The sequence below is a fragment of the Electrona antarctica genome (genome assembly GCF_951216825.1).
Source record: "Electrona antarctica genome assembly, chromosome: 3".
NCBI lineage: Eukaryota > Metazoa > Chordata > Actinopteri > Myctophiformes > Myctophidae > Electrona > Electrona antarctica.
Window position 1 is genome coordinate 30,482,993 of NC_136808.1, and position 17,959 is coordinate 30,500,951.

Consider the following 17,959-nt stretch of genomic DNA (forward strand, 5'->3'; position numbering starts at 1 on the left):
GAGAATATAAACGTGGGTACCGAGGCTGCAAATTTAGTGACTCATACTCTGTGTACTTCCTTTTTTTGTGCACTAGACTAGGGTGGCACATATGCTTTAGATTAATATATCAAGCTCTCAGTTATAAAACATTGGTTGCTGAACAAATGAATCAGGAGTAGAGATGAACTAGAGATGTGTTGTCAAACTTGACAGGGTAAGGACTGGGCTCTTTTTAAGTCTCAGGTTTGCCAATTTAAAGACCACCTAATAGCAAATACCTTTATTATTATCCATTGCTATTTATTGCTATTATCCATTGCTTCAAAATCCACCAGATTTGTGAATGTGATATAGGAAGGCTCATTGTACAGTTGATCATTGTACAGAAGGCTCATTGTACAGTAATGCTGCAAATCTGCAGTACTACAGTAACAGTAGGCTATAAGTAGCCTACTACTAGGCTACATTTTGATGCCAAATACTTTTGCACTTTACTCAAGTAAGATTTCAAATACAATACTTTTACTTGTAACAGAGTATTTCTACATTGTGATATCATATGTAGGAGAGTGCAGGGCGAGATGGGCGACATTGCAGTGTCATGCCGCTTTCTGTCGGGAGAGGCGCTACTGACCCCCTTCACCCATAGACGGAGAATGAGCCCCCCACATCCGTAGAGAAGAAGCCAACGCGGAAGTAGGGTTTTCCAAACAGAATCCCGTTAGCTCGCTGGAAGCAGCAGCAGACTCACTGCAACAAAGATTGATTCATAATAGACTTGTAATTAATCCTAGGATTTTTAATTACTCCGCGGGACAATGGGGACCAGAGATGACGAATACGATTATTTGTTCAAAGGTAAAAACCGATATGTAAACCAAGAACCTAAGCGTTTTGTCCCTTTAGCCAGGTTAGCTTGGGTGGCTAACGTTTTTTTTAGTTTGTTTGCTAGTTAGCTATCTGGCTAGCTGTCAGTTGTATTTCAACATATTTATGAGTTATTGCGACCTCTTGTGTTTTCCCGAATGATGCCAACTATAATAAGATGTAGCAGTCGCAATGTTGAAGCAATTCTTCATATACGTTTAGGTTAATGGTGACAGTAAATGACCTGTTGGCTAATGTTAGCTGATGCTAACAAGAAACAAGAAGGACTCATTTATAACCCCGCAGTACGACGGTGTTGCTGCTGTTCCAGTAGAGTAGTAACCTCGCCTCACCAGGCTTTCCACCACCTAGTAGAGTAGAACAACGGTTCTAAGCTAAATGCGTTGTAATATCTGTGATATAGCTTGTAGACCTGCTCTTGTTTTGACAAGCAAGTATGTGGCAGTAAAGTGCTTACTGGTTACTGTAGATTTAGTCAACTAAAATCTTAAATTGTTTCGATTAAAAGTAGACTAACACTAAAACATTGCAGTTGACTAAAATGTGACTAAAACGAAATAAACTATTCAAGAGACTATGACTAAAATCAAAACAGTCTTATATTGTCTGCGTGTTTGGATATACAGTATGTCATAAGTGTAATGTGTCTAATGTGACAATGGTTACTGCACTTACTGGTTAGCTATTATTAATTGTTATTTGAATTACATTCTCAACCGTATGGGTATTTGTTTAAAGCTGCACTATGTAACTTTCATCTTCTACCCTGGATTTTAACCCCGGTTTCCTGCAAAGTTTGCGGGCAAATGTTTTGGGTGATTTATTTAGTTAACAAGATATTAAATAAGATTGATTGGGAATGTACTTGATTCTGAGAATTGATGAAAAAAATAAAAGTATACATGATTTGAACATGCATGTTACAACTTACAAACATCATAAAAATACCTAAAATGTACCCTCCAACTATTTGTTTATGCCCCTAATGATTTGCTAATAGGTTGTATAGCAGTTTGTAACAGTTGTTGAAATATTAGGCCTAAAGTGACAAATGTTCAAGCATGTTCAAATCATGTGTACTTTACTTAACTTAAGACGATTTTCCAATACAAAAATATATTTGGGAAAAATAGACAATTTAACAATGTTTAGATGTCCTCCCCACTCTTCCGGTTACATACACAGGCCTCAACCACAGGTGCCTGTATATGTTGTGTCCTATGAACAGATAACAGGAACAGGCTTAGTTCCTGTCCATAGTGTTCTATTCGATACTACTCTACCAACTATGCTAATGCAAACAGCTTTCAAACCTACTATACTGTCCTCCTGTTGCATGAAACTCACATTTCTTAGTGTGTTTCATAGGTCAGTGTAGGGCTGGGCGAGATGACTTTGTAACCTTGATTGCGATTAACTTACTTTAAAAAATAAAAAATAATTACCCGATCTAAGTGAGCTTGTAGATCTGTTATTTTCACTATTTTTGCATGCCACCATTGTTCAACAAAGTATAATAGACAGGATTATGTGCGATTATATATTTCTCTACATAATTAAAACAATCTGCTTCTTGATTATTCTATCAACCTACATGAGCAACTAGGTTCACACTTCTAAATATCGGTGTCAGCCCAATGTCAGTGAAACATTGAGTGTGCCACTGCCCTGTACTACTGCCTTGCTTACTGTAATAACCAACAGAACTGTGGATTCAAGCCGGTGTGCTGGTCGTGGTGCTGGCTAACTTGGCTTCATTGTGTGTTTTCAGTGGTTTTGATCGGTGACTCGGGTGTGGGCAAGAGTAACCTGCTGTCACGTTTCACCCGCAACGAGTTCAACCTGGAGAGCAAAAGCACCATTGGAGTGGAGTTCGCCACGCGCAGCATCCAGGTGGACGGCAAGACGGTGAAGGCTCAGATCTGGGACACAGCCGGGCAGGAGCGCTACCGCGCTATCACGTCAGCGTGAGTACAGACGGACACTGGTTCTCAAACCCTTTTTAACCCATTCAAACCAGGAAAGCATCTGCATTTTAGAGTTTAGCTATATATACCGGTATATTATATATATTCCACAGTCGATTGACTCCTTTAAGAAATAACAAAAAAAAACAAGGCTTTCTTGTTAAAATGTGCTATGCTTCTTTTGAACCCACTGGTCTTACATTTTGACCTTGTGCCCTCATGTTCCTAACATGTTGTTTTCCCTCGATGTTTTAATCGTGTGATGTTTCTTCTTTTATGCATATATATATATATATATATATATATATATATATATATATATATATGGGGCCGGCCATATATAAGGGGCCGGCCGTCGGCGGGCCCCAGTTGGCCCGTCAGCCTCCCGTTTTTTTGTTTTATTTTGTTTTACCACCGGGCCGCCCGCATGTTTTCCCCGGCCTTGTCTCTTCCCGTTCTCGTTGTGAGCTTGTAGATCTTCTTTCTGGCTAATGTTACCCTCAGAATAGAGATGATAGGGTTCAAGCATAGAGTATATATATAATAGAGACTGAACTGGCGCGAAGCTCCGCCCCCCCAGCTATTCATGTCAGTGGAAGTTGCTCAGTGGCGTTTTGAAGCACCCGGAAGACTGCCGGAAGTCCCTCCCAGGACCTCAACTTTGAGGTCCTGAGTGACGTAGGGCAACCGAGCGCTCAACGTTAAAGCCCAGCTGCACGGGGTTTCCCGGTCATGAATCCACGGGTCCGCCTGTAGTCCCTCCTCCTACCACTAGGACCCAGAGCTTCAACGTTGGAAAGTCTGCCTGCCCCCTTGGGTTCAAGTGGTTAATGTGAAAAAAATAAAAAAAAATCCTATCATTATGACTTGGCGCCCCCTGTGTTGTGCCTCTGAGGACCCCCTAGGGGCCCCAGACACCCTCTTGAAGACCTATCTTTTAATGTCAAGGACTCCCGGTTTGGTATGCATCAGGTCACATGTCACAGACCCCCGTAACTAACGTTAATGCCAATATTTTGTGTTGAAGTGGCTCATTGAAATGCGCTATACACATACCGGTACACTTACCTTTCCTCACTTTTCCATTCCACACTGTGATGCCAAAGCACCATTTCCACTTAACTTGAATTACAGGAAACAGCAAAGTGTTATGCACAATGCACACCTGATCAGCTCAGTGATGGGTGCATAGGCAGGGATCAGACGTATAGAATAAAATAAAATGACCCGCACACTTCCAAAACTAACTAACTTTCATTTGGAACAGCAATGTTACAGCCTACAGTGTGGGTCTTTCTTGGTGACTCGTTGATGGATGGAATGATTAAGCCTTATTTTTGTAGTACTATGTAAATGGTGCATTTATATAGCACTTTATCCAAAGCGCTTTACATAGATAGAAAGCCATGAGGAGGGCTTGTTTCCATTGTGGTCCTGGGTAACTTGTAGAGCTATCAATAAAAAATGAGTGGAGTGTTGGGACTAACGCGTTGCAAAGTAACGGGCAACTGTAACAATTACTTTTTGTGGTAATAACTAGCTACCTTTTTCCATTCAGTAATGCCGTTTAGTTACTGTGATATCATTTAAATGGGTGTGTTAACTGCACTACGCTACATGATCCAACACAACTCCTGCAGAGTCTAGTCGTCCAGTTTCCCCAGCAGTCCTAATCAGCGCCCATACCATAGAGCAGAGCCCATACGTACTTACACTATTTGTTATGGTCAAAAGTGTTTCTTTTCTCCTTCATGAATCTGTTATTAGTTGTTAAGACCATTTTCCAATACAAAAATATATTTGGGAAAAATAGACAATTTAACAATGTTTAGATGTCCTCCCCACATATGCTAGTATGCACACTATGCTATGGTTGTCCTACACGAGCCGTCGTAGTGCTAATTAAAACAGATCAATTTTGGAAGAATGTATTCCCCCCCCCCCTTTTTTTAAGATGTTTGTTTTGGGGCTTTTTACGCCTTTATTGATAGGTATAGATATAGACTGACAGGAAATGGGGAGAGAGATGGGGGACATGCAGCAAAGGTCGTCGGGATTGGGACTCGAACCCGCGACACACTGTCAGGTTGGATTACCAGCCTAGGTGCGCAGACGGCTACGCCAGCCGTCCGGGCCCAACTTTCGGGGAAATTCCATCTACTCCTCGTGAGACTTGGTCATGACGCCGGGTTTAGAGACTATGGCGGCTTGTGTGGATTTTTGTCCAAACGTATCCTTTAACTGTATCTAATCAACCGCATGTGATGTACTGTTCCGTCCTCTCCCTCCGTGCAGGTATTACCGCGGGGCGGTGGGAGCTCTCCTGGTCTATGACATCGCCAAGCACCTGACCTACGAGAATGTGGAGCGCTGGCTCAAGGAGCTCAGGGACCACGCCGACAGCAACATCGTCATCATGCTGGTGGGCAACAAGAGTGACCTGCGCCACCTCAGGGCCGTGCCCACCGACGAGGCACGGGCATTCGCCGGTGAGATCAGCATAAAACAAGCAACCGTGGTGTTGTTGTGACAAAAGGTGTTTGGCTGCCGTGGTGGACCTGAAGAAGGGCTTCATCTTAACCATTTCATAATCGATTATATCTATAGATTATGTTATGATTATTCAATTTATAATAGCTCAGATTTATGTAGCACCTTTCTAAATACTCAACCTTTCTAAGAAAAGAAGTGCAGAAAAAAAGAAATCAGCTGGGAAAAGCTGTTTTGAGTGCGGTTTTGAAGGAAGAAAGTGTGCATCTTTTAATATGGTTGGGGAGTGCATTCCAGAGGGAGGGGGCAGCTACAGAGAAAGCTCTTATCACCCTGGGGGACACCAGGAGGTTGGCTTCACTGGACCTGATGGAGGGGGAAGGGACATGATGGAGGTAGTGGGGAACCAGATTGGAACCAGTGGAATATGCTTGGAATGTGCTATATGTAATTGATAAAGAATAACTACTTTATTCAGTTAGTATGCTGCATTCAGTATTAATTTAGGGTGTAATAATATCTCAAACTTAGCGCTTTTCTGAGTACCCAAAGACGCTTTACATGGGGGGGCTTTACAGATGTAACAACAAAATAAAAACAACTATTAGAAAAAAATAAACACTAAAAGCTATAAAAACATTAAAGACAGTAAAAAAGGGTTAGGTGTGAGGCACTGAAGAAGCTCTGGCAATTATGCTCTGTAGGTTTCTCAATTGCATATTTCTCGTAATAATTTTCACTCGCCTGACATCTGTGGAATTCTAAATATGTGATATACTGATAAAACTGTGTCTGTTGCTCTGCCGTGCAGAAAAGAATGGTTTATCTTTCCTGGAGACGTCGGCCCTGGATTCTACCAACGTAGAGACAGCATTCCAGACTATTCTTACAGGTTTGTGTGCCTTTTCTGACATCCAACTTTGGCCTCACACATGAGAGAGAGACACACACACACACACACACACACACACACACACACACACACACACACACACACACAATTCACTGTTAAGGCCATTTCAGATGGGGAGCTAGTGACGCAGGCGTTCTCGTAGGGGTGGGAGATATGGACAAAAGTATTATCACGATATCTTTTCAAGCCGTATCACGATAAACTATATTATCACGATATTTCTTTGCGTGTTTTTGAGGGGTATACGGGTTTAATTTTAGTTTTTAGTTCAATGTTTGTTTTAAAAACACCATTGACAATGAAGAGAAATTAATGTTTGTTTTGTCCCTAACACAAACATTAAATCACATTAACAATAAAGTTTGTTTGTTTTACATCATCACCTAATCATAGCAATCAGAGCGCCCCTCACTTCACACGTGTGATTTTGTATGGTTACGTTCAAGCAAACATATTATTATTTAATATTGATTATGCGATGGAATATGCTGGGTTTTATGTAAATTTATGCTGCTGATTAACCTACACCCTATGGTATTGGTTTGGTTCTCAAAGTGGGGTCCAGCAGTTCCAGGGGATCCCCAGCTAAATGTATGAATATCATAAATATCTATTTAACCACTTTAATCATACACATTGTCTATTTGAAAATAGCCGATCTACAAGCTCACACAAAATATTTTTCAGATCGGGGTCCGCAGTCAAATACATATTAATTTAGTGGTCCTTTAGTGAGCACAGCAGAGCCATGCAAAACGACTGCCTTTCATGATTTTCAAGGCAAAAAAAGAAAAGCTTTGTCAACACTCTGCCTTCATTTACTGCACACAGAATACCTCATGTCATTCCTTAGAGAAGTGAAACTCCGGTTTATGTTGTGGTTTTTAACCTCTCTCTATTTAAAATGTTATGCTTGCAAGTGTTGATCCCATCTGCTTCCATGGAATACTGTAACGTTTTGCTGAGGAGTTTGTTTGCTGGATACGTTTTTGAACGTGGCGTAGTTTACAAGGAGTATGCTACCATCAATGGACGCATGTCACTCAAAGTAGGATTCACTTTAAATTGTCATTATGAAAGTTTCTTGAATTTTGGCGGAGCAGATTAATGTAGGCTACATTATAGAGCAAGGGAGAACACTGACGGACGGTGTACACTGTACAGCGCAGTCAGCACGCGTACACACGCGCGCGCACAGCCTGTGTTTTTGCAAGTATGAGTCCGTTGGCGAAACTGGAGGAGTTTGAAAATACGTTTGGTCCTTGTCCCTTACCGAGAATCCGAAATAGTTCCATACCACTGACGTACAGTTCTTTTTGGGAACTAGCCCTTCCTCAACCTCCACTTGCTCCACATCGGAGTATAATTGGCCGTCCATTTCTTTCGTCTTTTTTTACATATTATTCTGTGCGGAGCGCAGTGAGTGTAGACAAACTCCTGCTTCCCTCTCTGCCCAGAAGAAAGGGGGCGGGGACTTTGGGAGTGCTCAGAACCCACCCGATCTATAAGCAAACAATGCCTTGCATTGCGGTGCAGTAGCGAAGCGTTTTTAGCTTGTAGATTTGTTATTTTTGGTGAAGGAAACCGTCGTACTGCAGAAGTATAAATTACACATCATAGAACGTGCATTCACTGCATCTGATGCAGCGAATTTATCGTGATGGAAACGATAACTCTAAAGAGCCGTATCGTGGAGACTGTATCAAGATTGTATCGTCCCGACGATATTATCACCATATCGAACACCCCTACGTTCTCGCCTGGATCAGCGACGTGTCTACTCATGAGGAGCGCGGGATGCGTAGCCGTGAAAAAAACTCACCACAATCCAGTTCTGGTCGCCCGCGGGCACAAACGAGCACACACAACAATTTCACGGGACAGTGCTCACTTGCACCAATGACCACAAACTTCTCTGCACATCCAAAAGAAACGCACGGCTCTCATTGAAAATGAAAATAAATGACCATGGCGTGTGGAACTACATAAGGCAAAATGACCTGTCGCTCGCTGTCTTAAACGGCCTTTCGAATGGAAATTATAATGGAATTACTAGCACTTTGATTCTAGGATCCATATCATAGGGCCTATAATATGCAACATTCATGGATTAAAGTTCTCAGTCGCCACGACTGATTTCAGTCTTTCTGTAGAACAGCAGGAACAATATTACTAAAACTTGATTATTTTACATGGTGTGTTAATTGACCGAGTGGGGATTTTCAGTTGTGAGATTTTATAATATTACAGACCTGTAATGGACCCTTAACAGATCTGTATCTCTGAGTGTGTACAAATACATTTGACCTGATTTGATCTGACCGCTCCTTCCCCCTCCCCTCCATCAGAGATCTACCGTATTGTCTCCCAGAAGCAGATGTCAGAGCGTCAGGAGAGCGACATGTCACCCAGCAACAACGTGGTCAACATCCAGGTGCAGCCCACCGAGAACAAACCAAAGATGCAGTGCTGTCAGAACATCTAGCCCCCCCTCCCACAGGATCCACAAGTCCCGAATCCTTCCTTCCTTCCCTCTCTTCTTCTCGTCATCCCCGGCTCCTCCTCACCCTCCTCATCTCCTTGGATAAAAAAAAAGAATAAAAAAAAAATCAACAATTTGGTCACCTTTGGTGTCAATAAAAAGATAATAAATAGACTGCCTCGGTGTACGGTGTGCTGGGGAGAGGAGTTGGAGCCCCTCGCTTAGAAGCCTCGATCCGAATTCTGCACCACTGTGTCCCCTCGTAACCCCCCCCCGCCCCCCTCGCCATGCCCCCCCCCCCCCAGGTAAAAAATACGCCAATCGAGGAAGCCAACTGAACGGCCGGTCCATCAACAACAAAGCTCAGCCCCTTCCTGTTTAGGGCGGCATTTCTTATCACTTTAGAAGTCATTATTGTAGAAAGCGCTGACATGTCACAAAAACGTCTTAATATACGAATGTGATTTATTTTCCTGTTTTTCTTCTTTTTTCCCCTCTTTTTTCACCTGTTGATTTCCTTCCGTGTTCCTTTTTTTAAATCAACCTCTTCTCTATATTGTATCATATATTTACTAGTAGGTATATATGAATTAAAAGCACACCGAAGATGCTCTGAAGTGTATTCCTATATACAAGCTTATCTCCTCCATTTTTAAGGCTGATTTATACTTGGCCGTACAACGGTGTCGCATGCTGAACATATGTAATGTACAAGCTCACAAGTGGCCTCCTCCGTGGCGCCTTGTTGGTTCGTAGATCCGATATATCCGGCTGGCAAAGCCGTCATATGACGGAGCATAAATTAAGCATTAGGCTACAAGTAGCTCCCCCCTCTTTAGTGCAATGTACTGTTTTGGAAACCATTTGGATGTATTGAGCACCGTGTAGGAATGTGCTCCGTCGCCGTAGTCTAATACGATAGATCTGAATGCTGTGAATATAAGTGCTAGCTAATCATTGAAACATTTTGCATTAGCTAAGCTTCAAATTTGTGTCGTGGAAAAAAAGGCTGAAGCAAACTAGCATGCGTCGAGCGGCTTTGTAACGCATTGTCACTTTGTTTATACTGTGGGTGACAACTTAAGTTCAGGTCAGCTTTGCATGTTTTTTTTTTTTTTTAAGATGGCACTCTGCAGTATTGTTGCATGTTTTTATCCGGTGAAAGATTCCAATCTGGACGGACTAGACTAGAGAACACTACCGTTGCCAACAGGGTGATTTGAATTTGTAGACCATCGCCATGCCAATGATAACCCAACATTATCTACATATATATATATATATATATATATATATATATATATATATATATATAAATTATAGCCAGCCTTTCTGTTAATAACCATTCTCAGTGTGGTCGGGATACCGTCTCCTGTTCCTGCTTGTGTTGACAACCTTTTATATTTGAATGCATTTGCTTCACTGAGTTTTACTGTTCCACGTTACCTTTATGCATACATTTTTGTTTTAGTGCAAACACACAACTATGACTATGCAGAAAATGGCAACCATCTGTATAGAAAATGTAGGGGTTTTATTTAGAGAGCAGTTTGCATAGTGATGTATTCCCACAGGACATTCCTATGATGCTTTACATACAATCAAACATGTTCCTTTTGAATTAAACTATGATGTTCATCACAAGAGGTGATGTGACGAGGACCTGAGAAAACGAGCATAATGGCAAATGTAGAAGTTGGTCATGTGGTTTTCCCCGAGTGTGAAGTCCTACACTGAGTATTGTTTTCGTCATTGATGTGAACATACTTTTTGTAGTCTAGGTTTATATGATAAAACTGGACCTCTTCATTAGATTACAGGAGTGGTTTTAATTTCAGGGACTCTCATAACTGAGTGTACAAATGGAGCGACCCTGAGGGTGCCTGGACCCCACTTTTGATAACCACTGGATTAGATAACGTTGTTTTAGATGTAAAAACATTCTAGCTACATGTCCACTGCAGTTTGATCCTCTAGTTGGACGACAAAAGTTCACAGTGACCTCACACCTTGTTTTTGACCCTTCTAGCTCTGCCAAGCTGTCTCTTCTAAGGCCTCATTTATAATTAATCCATTGCACGCCTGTATCGCTCGCCGAAACACAGTTGAAAACACGGATATTTTCGGCGTGCGGCACCGCCGTGAAACTAAGTATAAATCGGGCTTCAGTCAGTCCACGTTTTCCTCTTGTGAGTTCTCTCTGTACGCAGCTGTTGCAAAAAAATGATTGCCGCCCACAAACGTACTTGCTAGATTCATTTCACAGTGCCTACTTCACAACTCATCCCATTCTGTGAACTTCACTGGCAATTAGTTAAACATAAAAACGACAGCCATGGGGCAGCGAACAGACCTGGGTCACGATCACGTAACGCCTATGTACACCAAGCTGCCTCTTGACTTCAACACAACGCATGCCCCCCCCCCCCCCCCCCCTAAACTCTTGTCATTTTGCCTTATGTAGTTCCACACGCCATGGTCATTTATTTTCATGCAGTCTGCTAGCGGTGACGGTGAGGTATAGCCAGCTAGGATGACACACTAATTAGTAGTCTAATCAGTTGGCTGATACTTGTGACCAGTGAAGTCCTTGAGGTATGGCTACGCCTAATCTATACTTTGTTGCACGGCGGCGTGGCTTGCCGAAAATAACATCTTCAAGCTGATGTGACGCACTGTTATCTGAAAGATCTGCTCTTTTCGGCAAGCCATGCTATCGAGCGAAGGTATAGATGGAGCTTTAAAGCCATGGTAACAAACTATTATTCCACTCCCTGAATTTGTTCCGTTGAACTTCCACGTTCTACTGTAGCTATATTGGTGTGTGACGGTGTTAGGCAGACATACTGTGTGTGTGTGTGTGTGTGTGTGTGTGTGTGTGTGTTATGTATGTGATATTGGAGATGCACCGATACCAGTTTCTCCTTTCCGATGCCGATCCCCATAACTTGCGTATCGGTCAGTACCGATCCGATACCCTTAAAGGATCTGTAACTCTGAGAGTATTTAATTTCTAGGACCACCATAACTGAGTGTACAGTATACAGTACACATGGAACTGTTCCATGTGTACTGTACACTCAGTTATGGTGGTCCTTGAAATTAAATAGTTTTACAACCACAGATCTAGAAATAAATCCAAATTCCGTGAATAATTGTGCAGCTACAAATTGGCAAATTAATAATGTAAATAGTACATATAGTATAAGACAGTAAAAAAAACAAAACAACGGAAACATTCATAAATATTTCTTTAAATGAAATTATGTGAGAATGTAAAGTCATCGGAATGGCATAGACTGCCATACTCACAGATGCCAGCATTTTTGGCAGCTTTTCAGATACTGGTATCGGAACAACTTTTTTATATATATATATATATATATATATATATATATATATAAATAAATAAAGGCCTGAACGTCGATGTGTGTGTTTAGATGGATAGCTTTTGAAGTGTGTGAGCCTGGCTGGCCATGCCAATGGCGTTCTCTAACAGACGGCATTACCAGCCTGTGCTCTGCCGACACACTGGCTAGCAGTTTCTGGACACGTAGAGAATGATCTTTTTATTTTATATTATATTTCAAATGTGTTTTTTAATGAATTAAGATCATTTCTCATATACCTCCATTATTTCTGTTATTTTTATTGTTTTAATTTGTCTTTTTTTTTAAACTATATTGAAATATGCTGTCATTATAACCGACTGTAATTCCAGTGTAAAGATGTAAGTGAAAAGATGTCATTTCAAAGAACTTGGAAGGCTGAATGTGAGGGGGGAGTTTTATGTTTTGTACAGATTGATAAATTGTACAATTTGTGTCTATCTTAAGTTATCAGTTGATCTTAATAAAGCGCACCAGTCATAAACCTTCACATTTCTTTCCACTTTTTTCCCTTCCCCAAAAGCACAAAAAAAATGAAAATTGGAACACACTTTATCAATAATACGGTATGTCCAAGTCCATACTGATTTCACACAGGCTATTATATTCACATTATAATCTCAGTTTATGTGGTGTCAGTCATACTGCAGATGGACTCTTCAGATCTCTCCTGATTTGTCTTGCTAAAAAGAAAAGGCATTTTAGTATGAACATCTTGGAAATATTGTGTGCCTTGTGATGATCTCAGTGGCCATGGGGCTAAAGTGGTTCAGAAGCTGTGTTCACGTTCATTCTCTCATTGGAAATAAACTCCAACACTTCTGGTCTCCTAATAATGTGTCCGCCCACTTCACACACATATGGAAAGTAAACCGGAGATTGCGTATCTCGCTTTTCAATCTCGGATCATATTATAAACATTTATTTCTCTTCAGAAGCGTTAGCATCTCGCAAAAAAATATCAATCAAATCAAATGTGTTAACAGTTAAACTAAACCATTCAATTATTATAACTGGCCACTAAAGTTCACTCCCTGCACATGTTTTTCAGGCCAAGGAACCCCTATACTAGCTGAAAGAGATGAAGCAGGGATCCCCACTGCATATTGTATTGGTGTTAAATGGGTGTTTTCAGACATTAAACCACTAAAACCCTCATTACTTTGTAAGCTTGACCGTTGGCTCTATACTTAGACTTCTCTAACCCCCCCCCCCCCCCCCGCCCTCTGTACATCTTCTTTGTAGCTCTGCTATATTCAGTTCTCAAGGAATAATGAATAACAAATAGATCGAAAAAGAATTATTTAAAAAAAAACATTTCTTTCACAAATTGAGAATGGAACAACACAAGGAACAGTAATTTAGGAACAGTAACACACTAATATATGTATCAATTTTACTGTCACATGACTACATACTCGCATGCCATAAACATGTATTTTAGGAAGGAAGCCGTGGGCCATATAAAATCTGCCACGATTGGCCACAGGCCTGGACTTTGGACATGTTTGGTGGTGTACATTTACTCAAGTACTGTAATTTCGAGGTATTTGTTTACTTTATTGGAGTATTTCCAGTTGTCAGTACTTTTACTTCTACTCCACTACATCTCACAGGCAAATATTGTACTTTAAAACATACAATTCCCACTTCATCCCTACTGTATTTATACATTTCGGCCATTGAAAATTGACGATCTACAAGCTCACAATACGTTGGTATGCGACGCATTGTAGATCTGCTATTAGCATGTACATGATTTTGTACACCTCCATTATGACATTCTGCATAATGAGGACTTTCTACTTTTCGTACACTGCTATATTTTGATACCAATACTTGAGTACATTTACTGAAGTAAATTTTGAATTCCGTACTTTTACTTGTAACTGAGTATTTCTACATTGCAGTATTGATACCTTTTATTTATGTAAAAGAAAAAAGAGTACTTTTGCCACCTAATAGTGGTGAGTGGAAAAATGAGGTGGCCAAGTATAGATCCCTGGGGTGAACCAGTCAGTTTAAGTGGTTAATGGTCATAAAAGGACACAATTGGAAATAAACTTAGGCCCAACATTTGGGCCTTTTACAGTAGACAACTCAATTAAATACCCAATAATGGTATTGACCCTGTCATTTTGATTTTAGCTTATTTTGTACAGAAAAGGTTTACTGGACATATTTGTTATTATTGTTGTTTACAACACCAGGTTTAATTTATGATAAAAGGCTGAGAGGGATGCACTGGTGTGTTTGCTCCTCCTGGTGGTTCATTTGTTTCTACGTGAGTAGGTGTGTAAACAGTGCTCTCCCTCTACACAATATTATCCCCATGAAAAATTCAAGAATAGAGCAATACACAGTTCCGTCTCCAGGCACAAATCAGCAGGGGGGCATACCTTTTTCCAAAGGGGGCACTTCATTTTTCAAACCCCCTATGTATAACAAATACTCACCTATTAACAAAGTGATTCATTGAAAATGGCTACAAGTAGCCTACAATTATGCAGCAGCACCAACAACAAACAAACAAATACAAACGGCATAATATATAACCTTGTATTTCTATTAACTATTCAATTAATTTGAACATCTAGACTGGAGGGGCACCAATGCCCCCCTGTAGAGACGCCACTGGCAATACAATGTGTGATAAGACCACCACTGACTGTAAAATTCTCACAATTTGAACACACTGCACATGAGTGCATACCCAGTGCATGCCATAGGTTTCACGTAGCCTTGTTAACAACCCATTTATTTATGTATTTTTATATACAGCTCGATCAAAACACACATTGTGTTTGGCTAAGAGGCATTTGGAGCTGATGTTAAAAGTGTTATAAACAATTTTTCAAAACATTATACCATTTAGAAAAACTGTATTTTCTACCGTTTTTCAAAACAGTATGTGCTGTTCCTGGGAATGGTATGCCATTCCAAAAGGTGGTTATACCACTTTTAAGAGTGGCATAAACCATTTTTCAAAACGGTATACGACTTTTAAAAGTGGTATAAACCATTTTTAGAAACCATTTTGTTAAACAGGTTGAGGGCCCAGGACGGAGATGTCCGTCCGGGTACTTAGCTCAATTCGCGCCAGCATTAATTAATCCCTCGATAGCGTATTGCCAAGGTTTTATCGCGCGTAACACTTACTTTGAAGAGCCAAATATCCGTAACCGAATGTTACAATGACAAACTGCTGTGTGTGGTGTCATGCCCGGATGTTGTTGTGTCGGTCGGTGGTGGAAAAAGCCGACCGCGAGTGTCAGCCCGCCTGCTACAGCCCGTTGAAAACCCTTGTATTCACCAGAAACGGCCCCCTCAATGTCCTTTCTGAGATACAGAGCTGTGAATGGTGGGCGTAGACTCAGAGGCACTGTTTTTTTTTGTTTTTTAGTACAGAACATTCCTGCGCCTGGATAAATCTTAGTCCACTGACCAGAATATGTTGAGTACCCTAACAACGTTTGTTAGAAATGTTGAGTATGGGTCCCCAGCATGTAGAAACTGCCGGATACTAACTTGCATATGTTGAGAAATTTTCATAATTGGCATAATATGTGACCATACCATTAACAACCTACTGTATATAAGGGAAAAAATTGCAAAATGTCATCATGCTTTAAGTAGTACGTGTCAAACTAGGGGGGTTTCATGATGCTGAATCCATTCCAAGCATTAGTTTTGCACAAACACTCCGTGGGCTAAAAACGTCCATAGCCGTCATCACAAATGCGATGAGGTCAGCACATTTAGGCAAGTGACATACTAGATATGGAGCCGGCCAGCAACTCCACATCTGACCTCACTGACACTAAATTAATAGTTTAACTCTTTTGAGTTTAGCTCTGTTGTTTCAGCGCGACCTCGCCCTTTAGGTCGCTTCTCGCCCTCAGGGCATCTTACTTGAAAAAGATAATATTACTTTTTACTTTAGTTACTTTGCAACAGTGTCTATGACCATGACAGATAAAACAGATACTATAACGATTAGACACCACTCTCCCTGAGATACGGCAACTTTATTGGCTGTAGGACATGACACAATTGACGCTGCATGTTGTCGGGCAGAAACCTTGTATCTCAATCATTTCAACTGATGTTATTTATTTTTTTTCATCAACGAATGCCCTACTCCGTCATACTAGAGTGTCTCTCAAAACGAGAGAAAAAAACCAACGTTCAAGCTCATCGGCTATTTTCAAATGGACACAGGTTCTTTGTTTTCATTTCCTGAAAGGTAATCGTTTCGGACCTACACGGTTTCCGCCCGACAGCAACGATAACAATCTGCAATGAACTCATCGACTTTGTTCAACAGACAGAATCGTATTCCTCATTGGCAACACGATGACAATAATATACAAGAAAATACAATGAGGAGTGGAATACAGCAACGTAATTGCAAACAAACAACATAGAACATGTTCACATGGCAGGTTCCAGGGGGTCCCCAGCAAAATGTATCATCAATATCAGTTTAACCATTTTAAACCTATTTTTTTATACCTCAGCTATTTGAAAATAGCCAATCTTCAGGCTCACAATGCGTCGCATCGACGCACGTTGTGAGCCTGAGACGGGGGTCTGCGACCTAATTATTAGGTCGTCGTTATTAATTTGTTATTGTGTTGAGCACCCACAAATCTTTATGTATTAATATTATGTCCGAATACATAAGAATTTGGGGGTTCTGGATATGAAAATTGTTGCAAAACACTGTTTTAAGATATGTATAATCCAATTAAGGTTAATACAAGTACCAGGAATGTAATTTTAGCAGTGTAGAAGGATGATTACAGAAATGTCAAGAACTACAACGGTTTCACTGATTCTGTCTTGAAAATGTCAGTGAAATACTAAATAGAAATATTGTAGACAGAACGGTGTTAGTAATGATAGGCATTGCTGCAATAAAACATTTATTACAGCAAAGCATGTTTTAAATAAGTTATATAATGGTTAAAAAGAATAAGCAGTGGTCATGAAGGTATATTCCCCAGCTACTATACTTTGATTCATCACTGGCATGCATTTAGATTTACAGATTTAAAACAACTCTATTAACACTAGTGTGTAAAGTACACTTAAGCTAAATCCCAATGCTCAGATTTCTGCCGCCCCCTCGCCTTCTTAACGTGACCCACACATTTTTGGAGGAGCCAAAAGCTAGTGGAGAGAAGGCTCCCCAAGCTGAGCGGAGCGGGGATCAGCGAGGATGCATCATACCCTTTCACGTCTCTCCTTCACAGAAGATTGCATGACGTATATACAGTACATTCTACAACTCCACATGACAACCCTTTGGAGTCTGATCCAAGTGTGACAAGTAATCGCCGTCGCTATAGTAGTTCTCAAAGCTTGTATATCTTTGTATATTTTTGAATAGCCAACGCAAAAATCGAAAATGACACAGATGCTTTGCCGGTTTTAATGGGTTAAAGCCAACCAACCAACCAACCACCTCCATTCCTCTCCTCCCTCCTTGCCTCTCCTCTTCGCTCGGCGGAGTGAGAAAATTAGGAAGTAGCCTATATGGAAGTCTGAGTATTGGGATGTGGCTATCCTGTGTGTGTGTGTGTGTGTGTGTGTGTGTGTGTGTGTGTGTGTGTGTGTGTGTGTGTGTGTGTGTGTGTGTGTGTGTGTGTGTGTGTGTGTGTGTGTGTGTGTGTGTGTGTGTGTGTGTGTGTCTGTGGGTTTTTTTTTTTGTATTTTTTATACAGTACATACAAAAATGGTAATTTCAGAGAAAATACAGGACCTTTTATGTAAACATTAAATAAGAAACAGTGTAAAAACAATTGCAGAACTATGCACATAATTGTTCAGTTCTCCAGCCTGA

The 17,959-nt window shown here is 40.8% G+C and overlaps 1 protein-coding gene across 1 annotated transcript; it reads left to right on the top strand.

Moving 5' to 3' along the window:
- Nucleotides 1–618: 618 nt before the first annotated feature.
- Nucleotides 619–12,601, top strand: LOC306921006 (ras-related protein Rab-11A). Its single transcript, XM_079498046.1, has 5 exons — nt 619–840; nt 2,642–2,837; nt 5,133–5,326; nt 6,139–6,219; nt 8,589–12,601. Exons 1-5 carry the CDS (start codon nt 801–803, stop codon nt 8,723–8,725), a joined length of 648 nt encoding a protein of 215 aa, XP_079354172.1. The 5' UTR covers nt 619–800; the 3' UTR covers nt 8,726–12,601.
- The last annotated feature ends 5,358 nt before the right edge of the window (nt 12,602–17,959 follow it).

Excerpts from the sequence above, each read along its gene's own strand:
- LOC306921006 (XM_079498046.1), top strand. The coding sequence starts at position 801 with ATGGGGACCAGAGATGACGAATACGATTATTTGTTCAAAG. Across the intron at positions 841-2,641 it reads ATACGATTATTTGTTCAAAG|TGGTTTTGATCGGTGACTCG; the intron begins GTAAAAACCGAT and ends GTGTGTTTTCAG. Across the intron at positions 5,327-6,138 it reads CGAGGCACGGGCATTCGCCG|AAAAGAATGGTTTATCTTTC; the intron begins GTGAGATCAGCA and ends TCTGCCGTGCAG.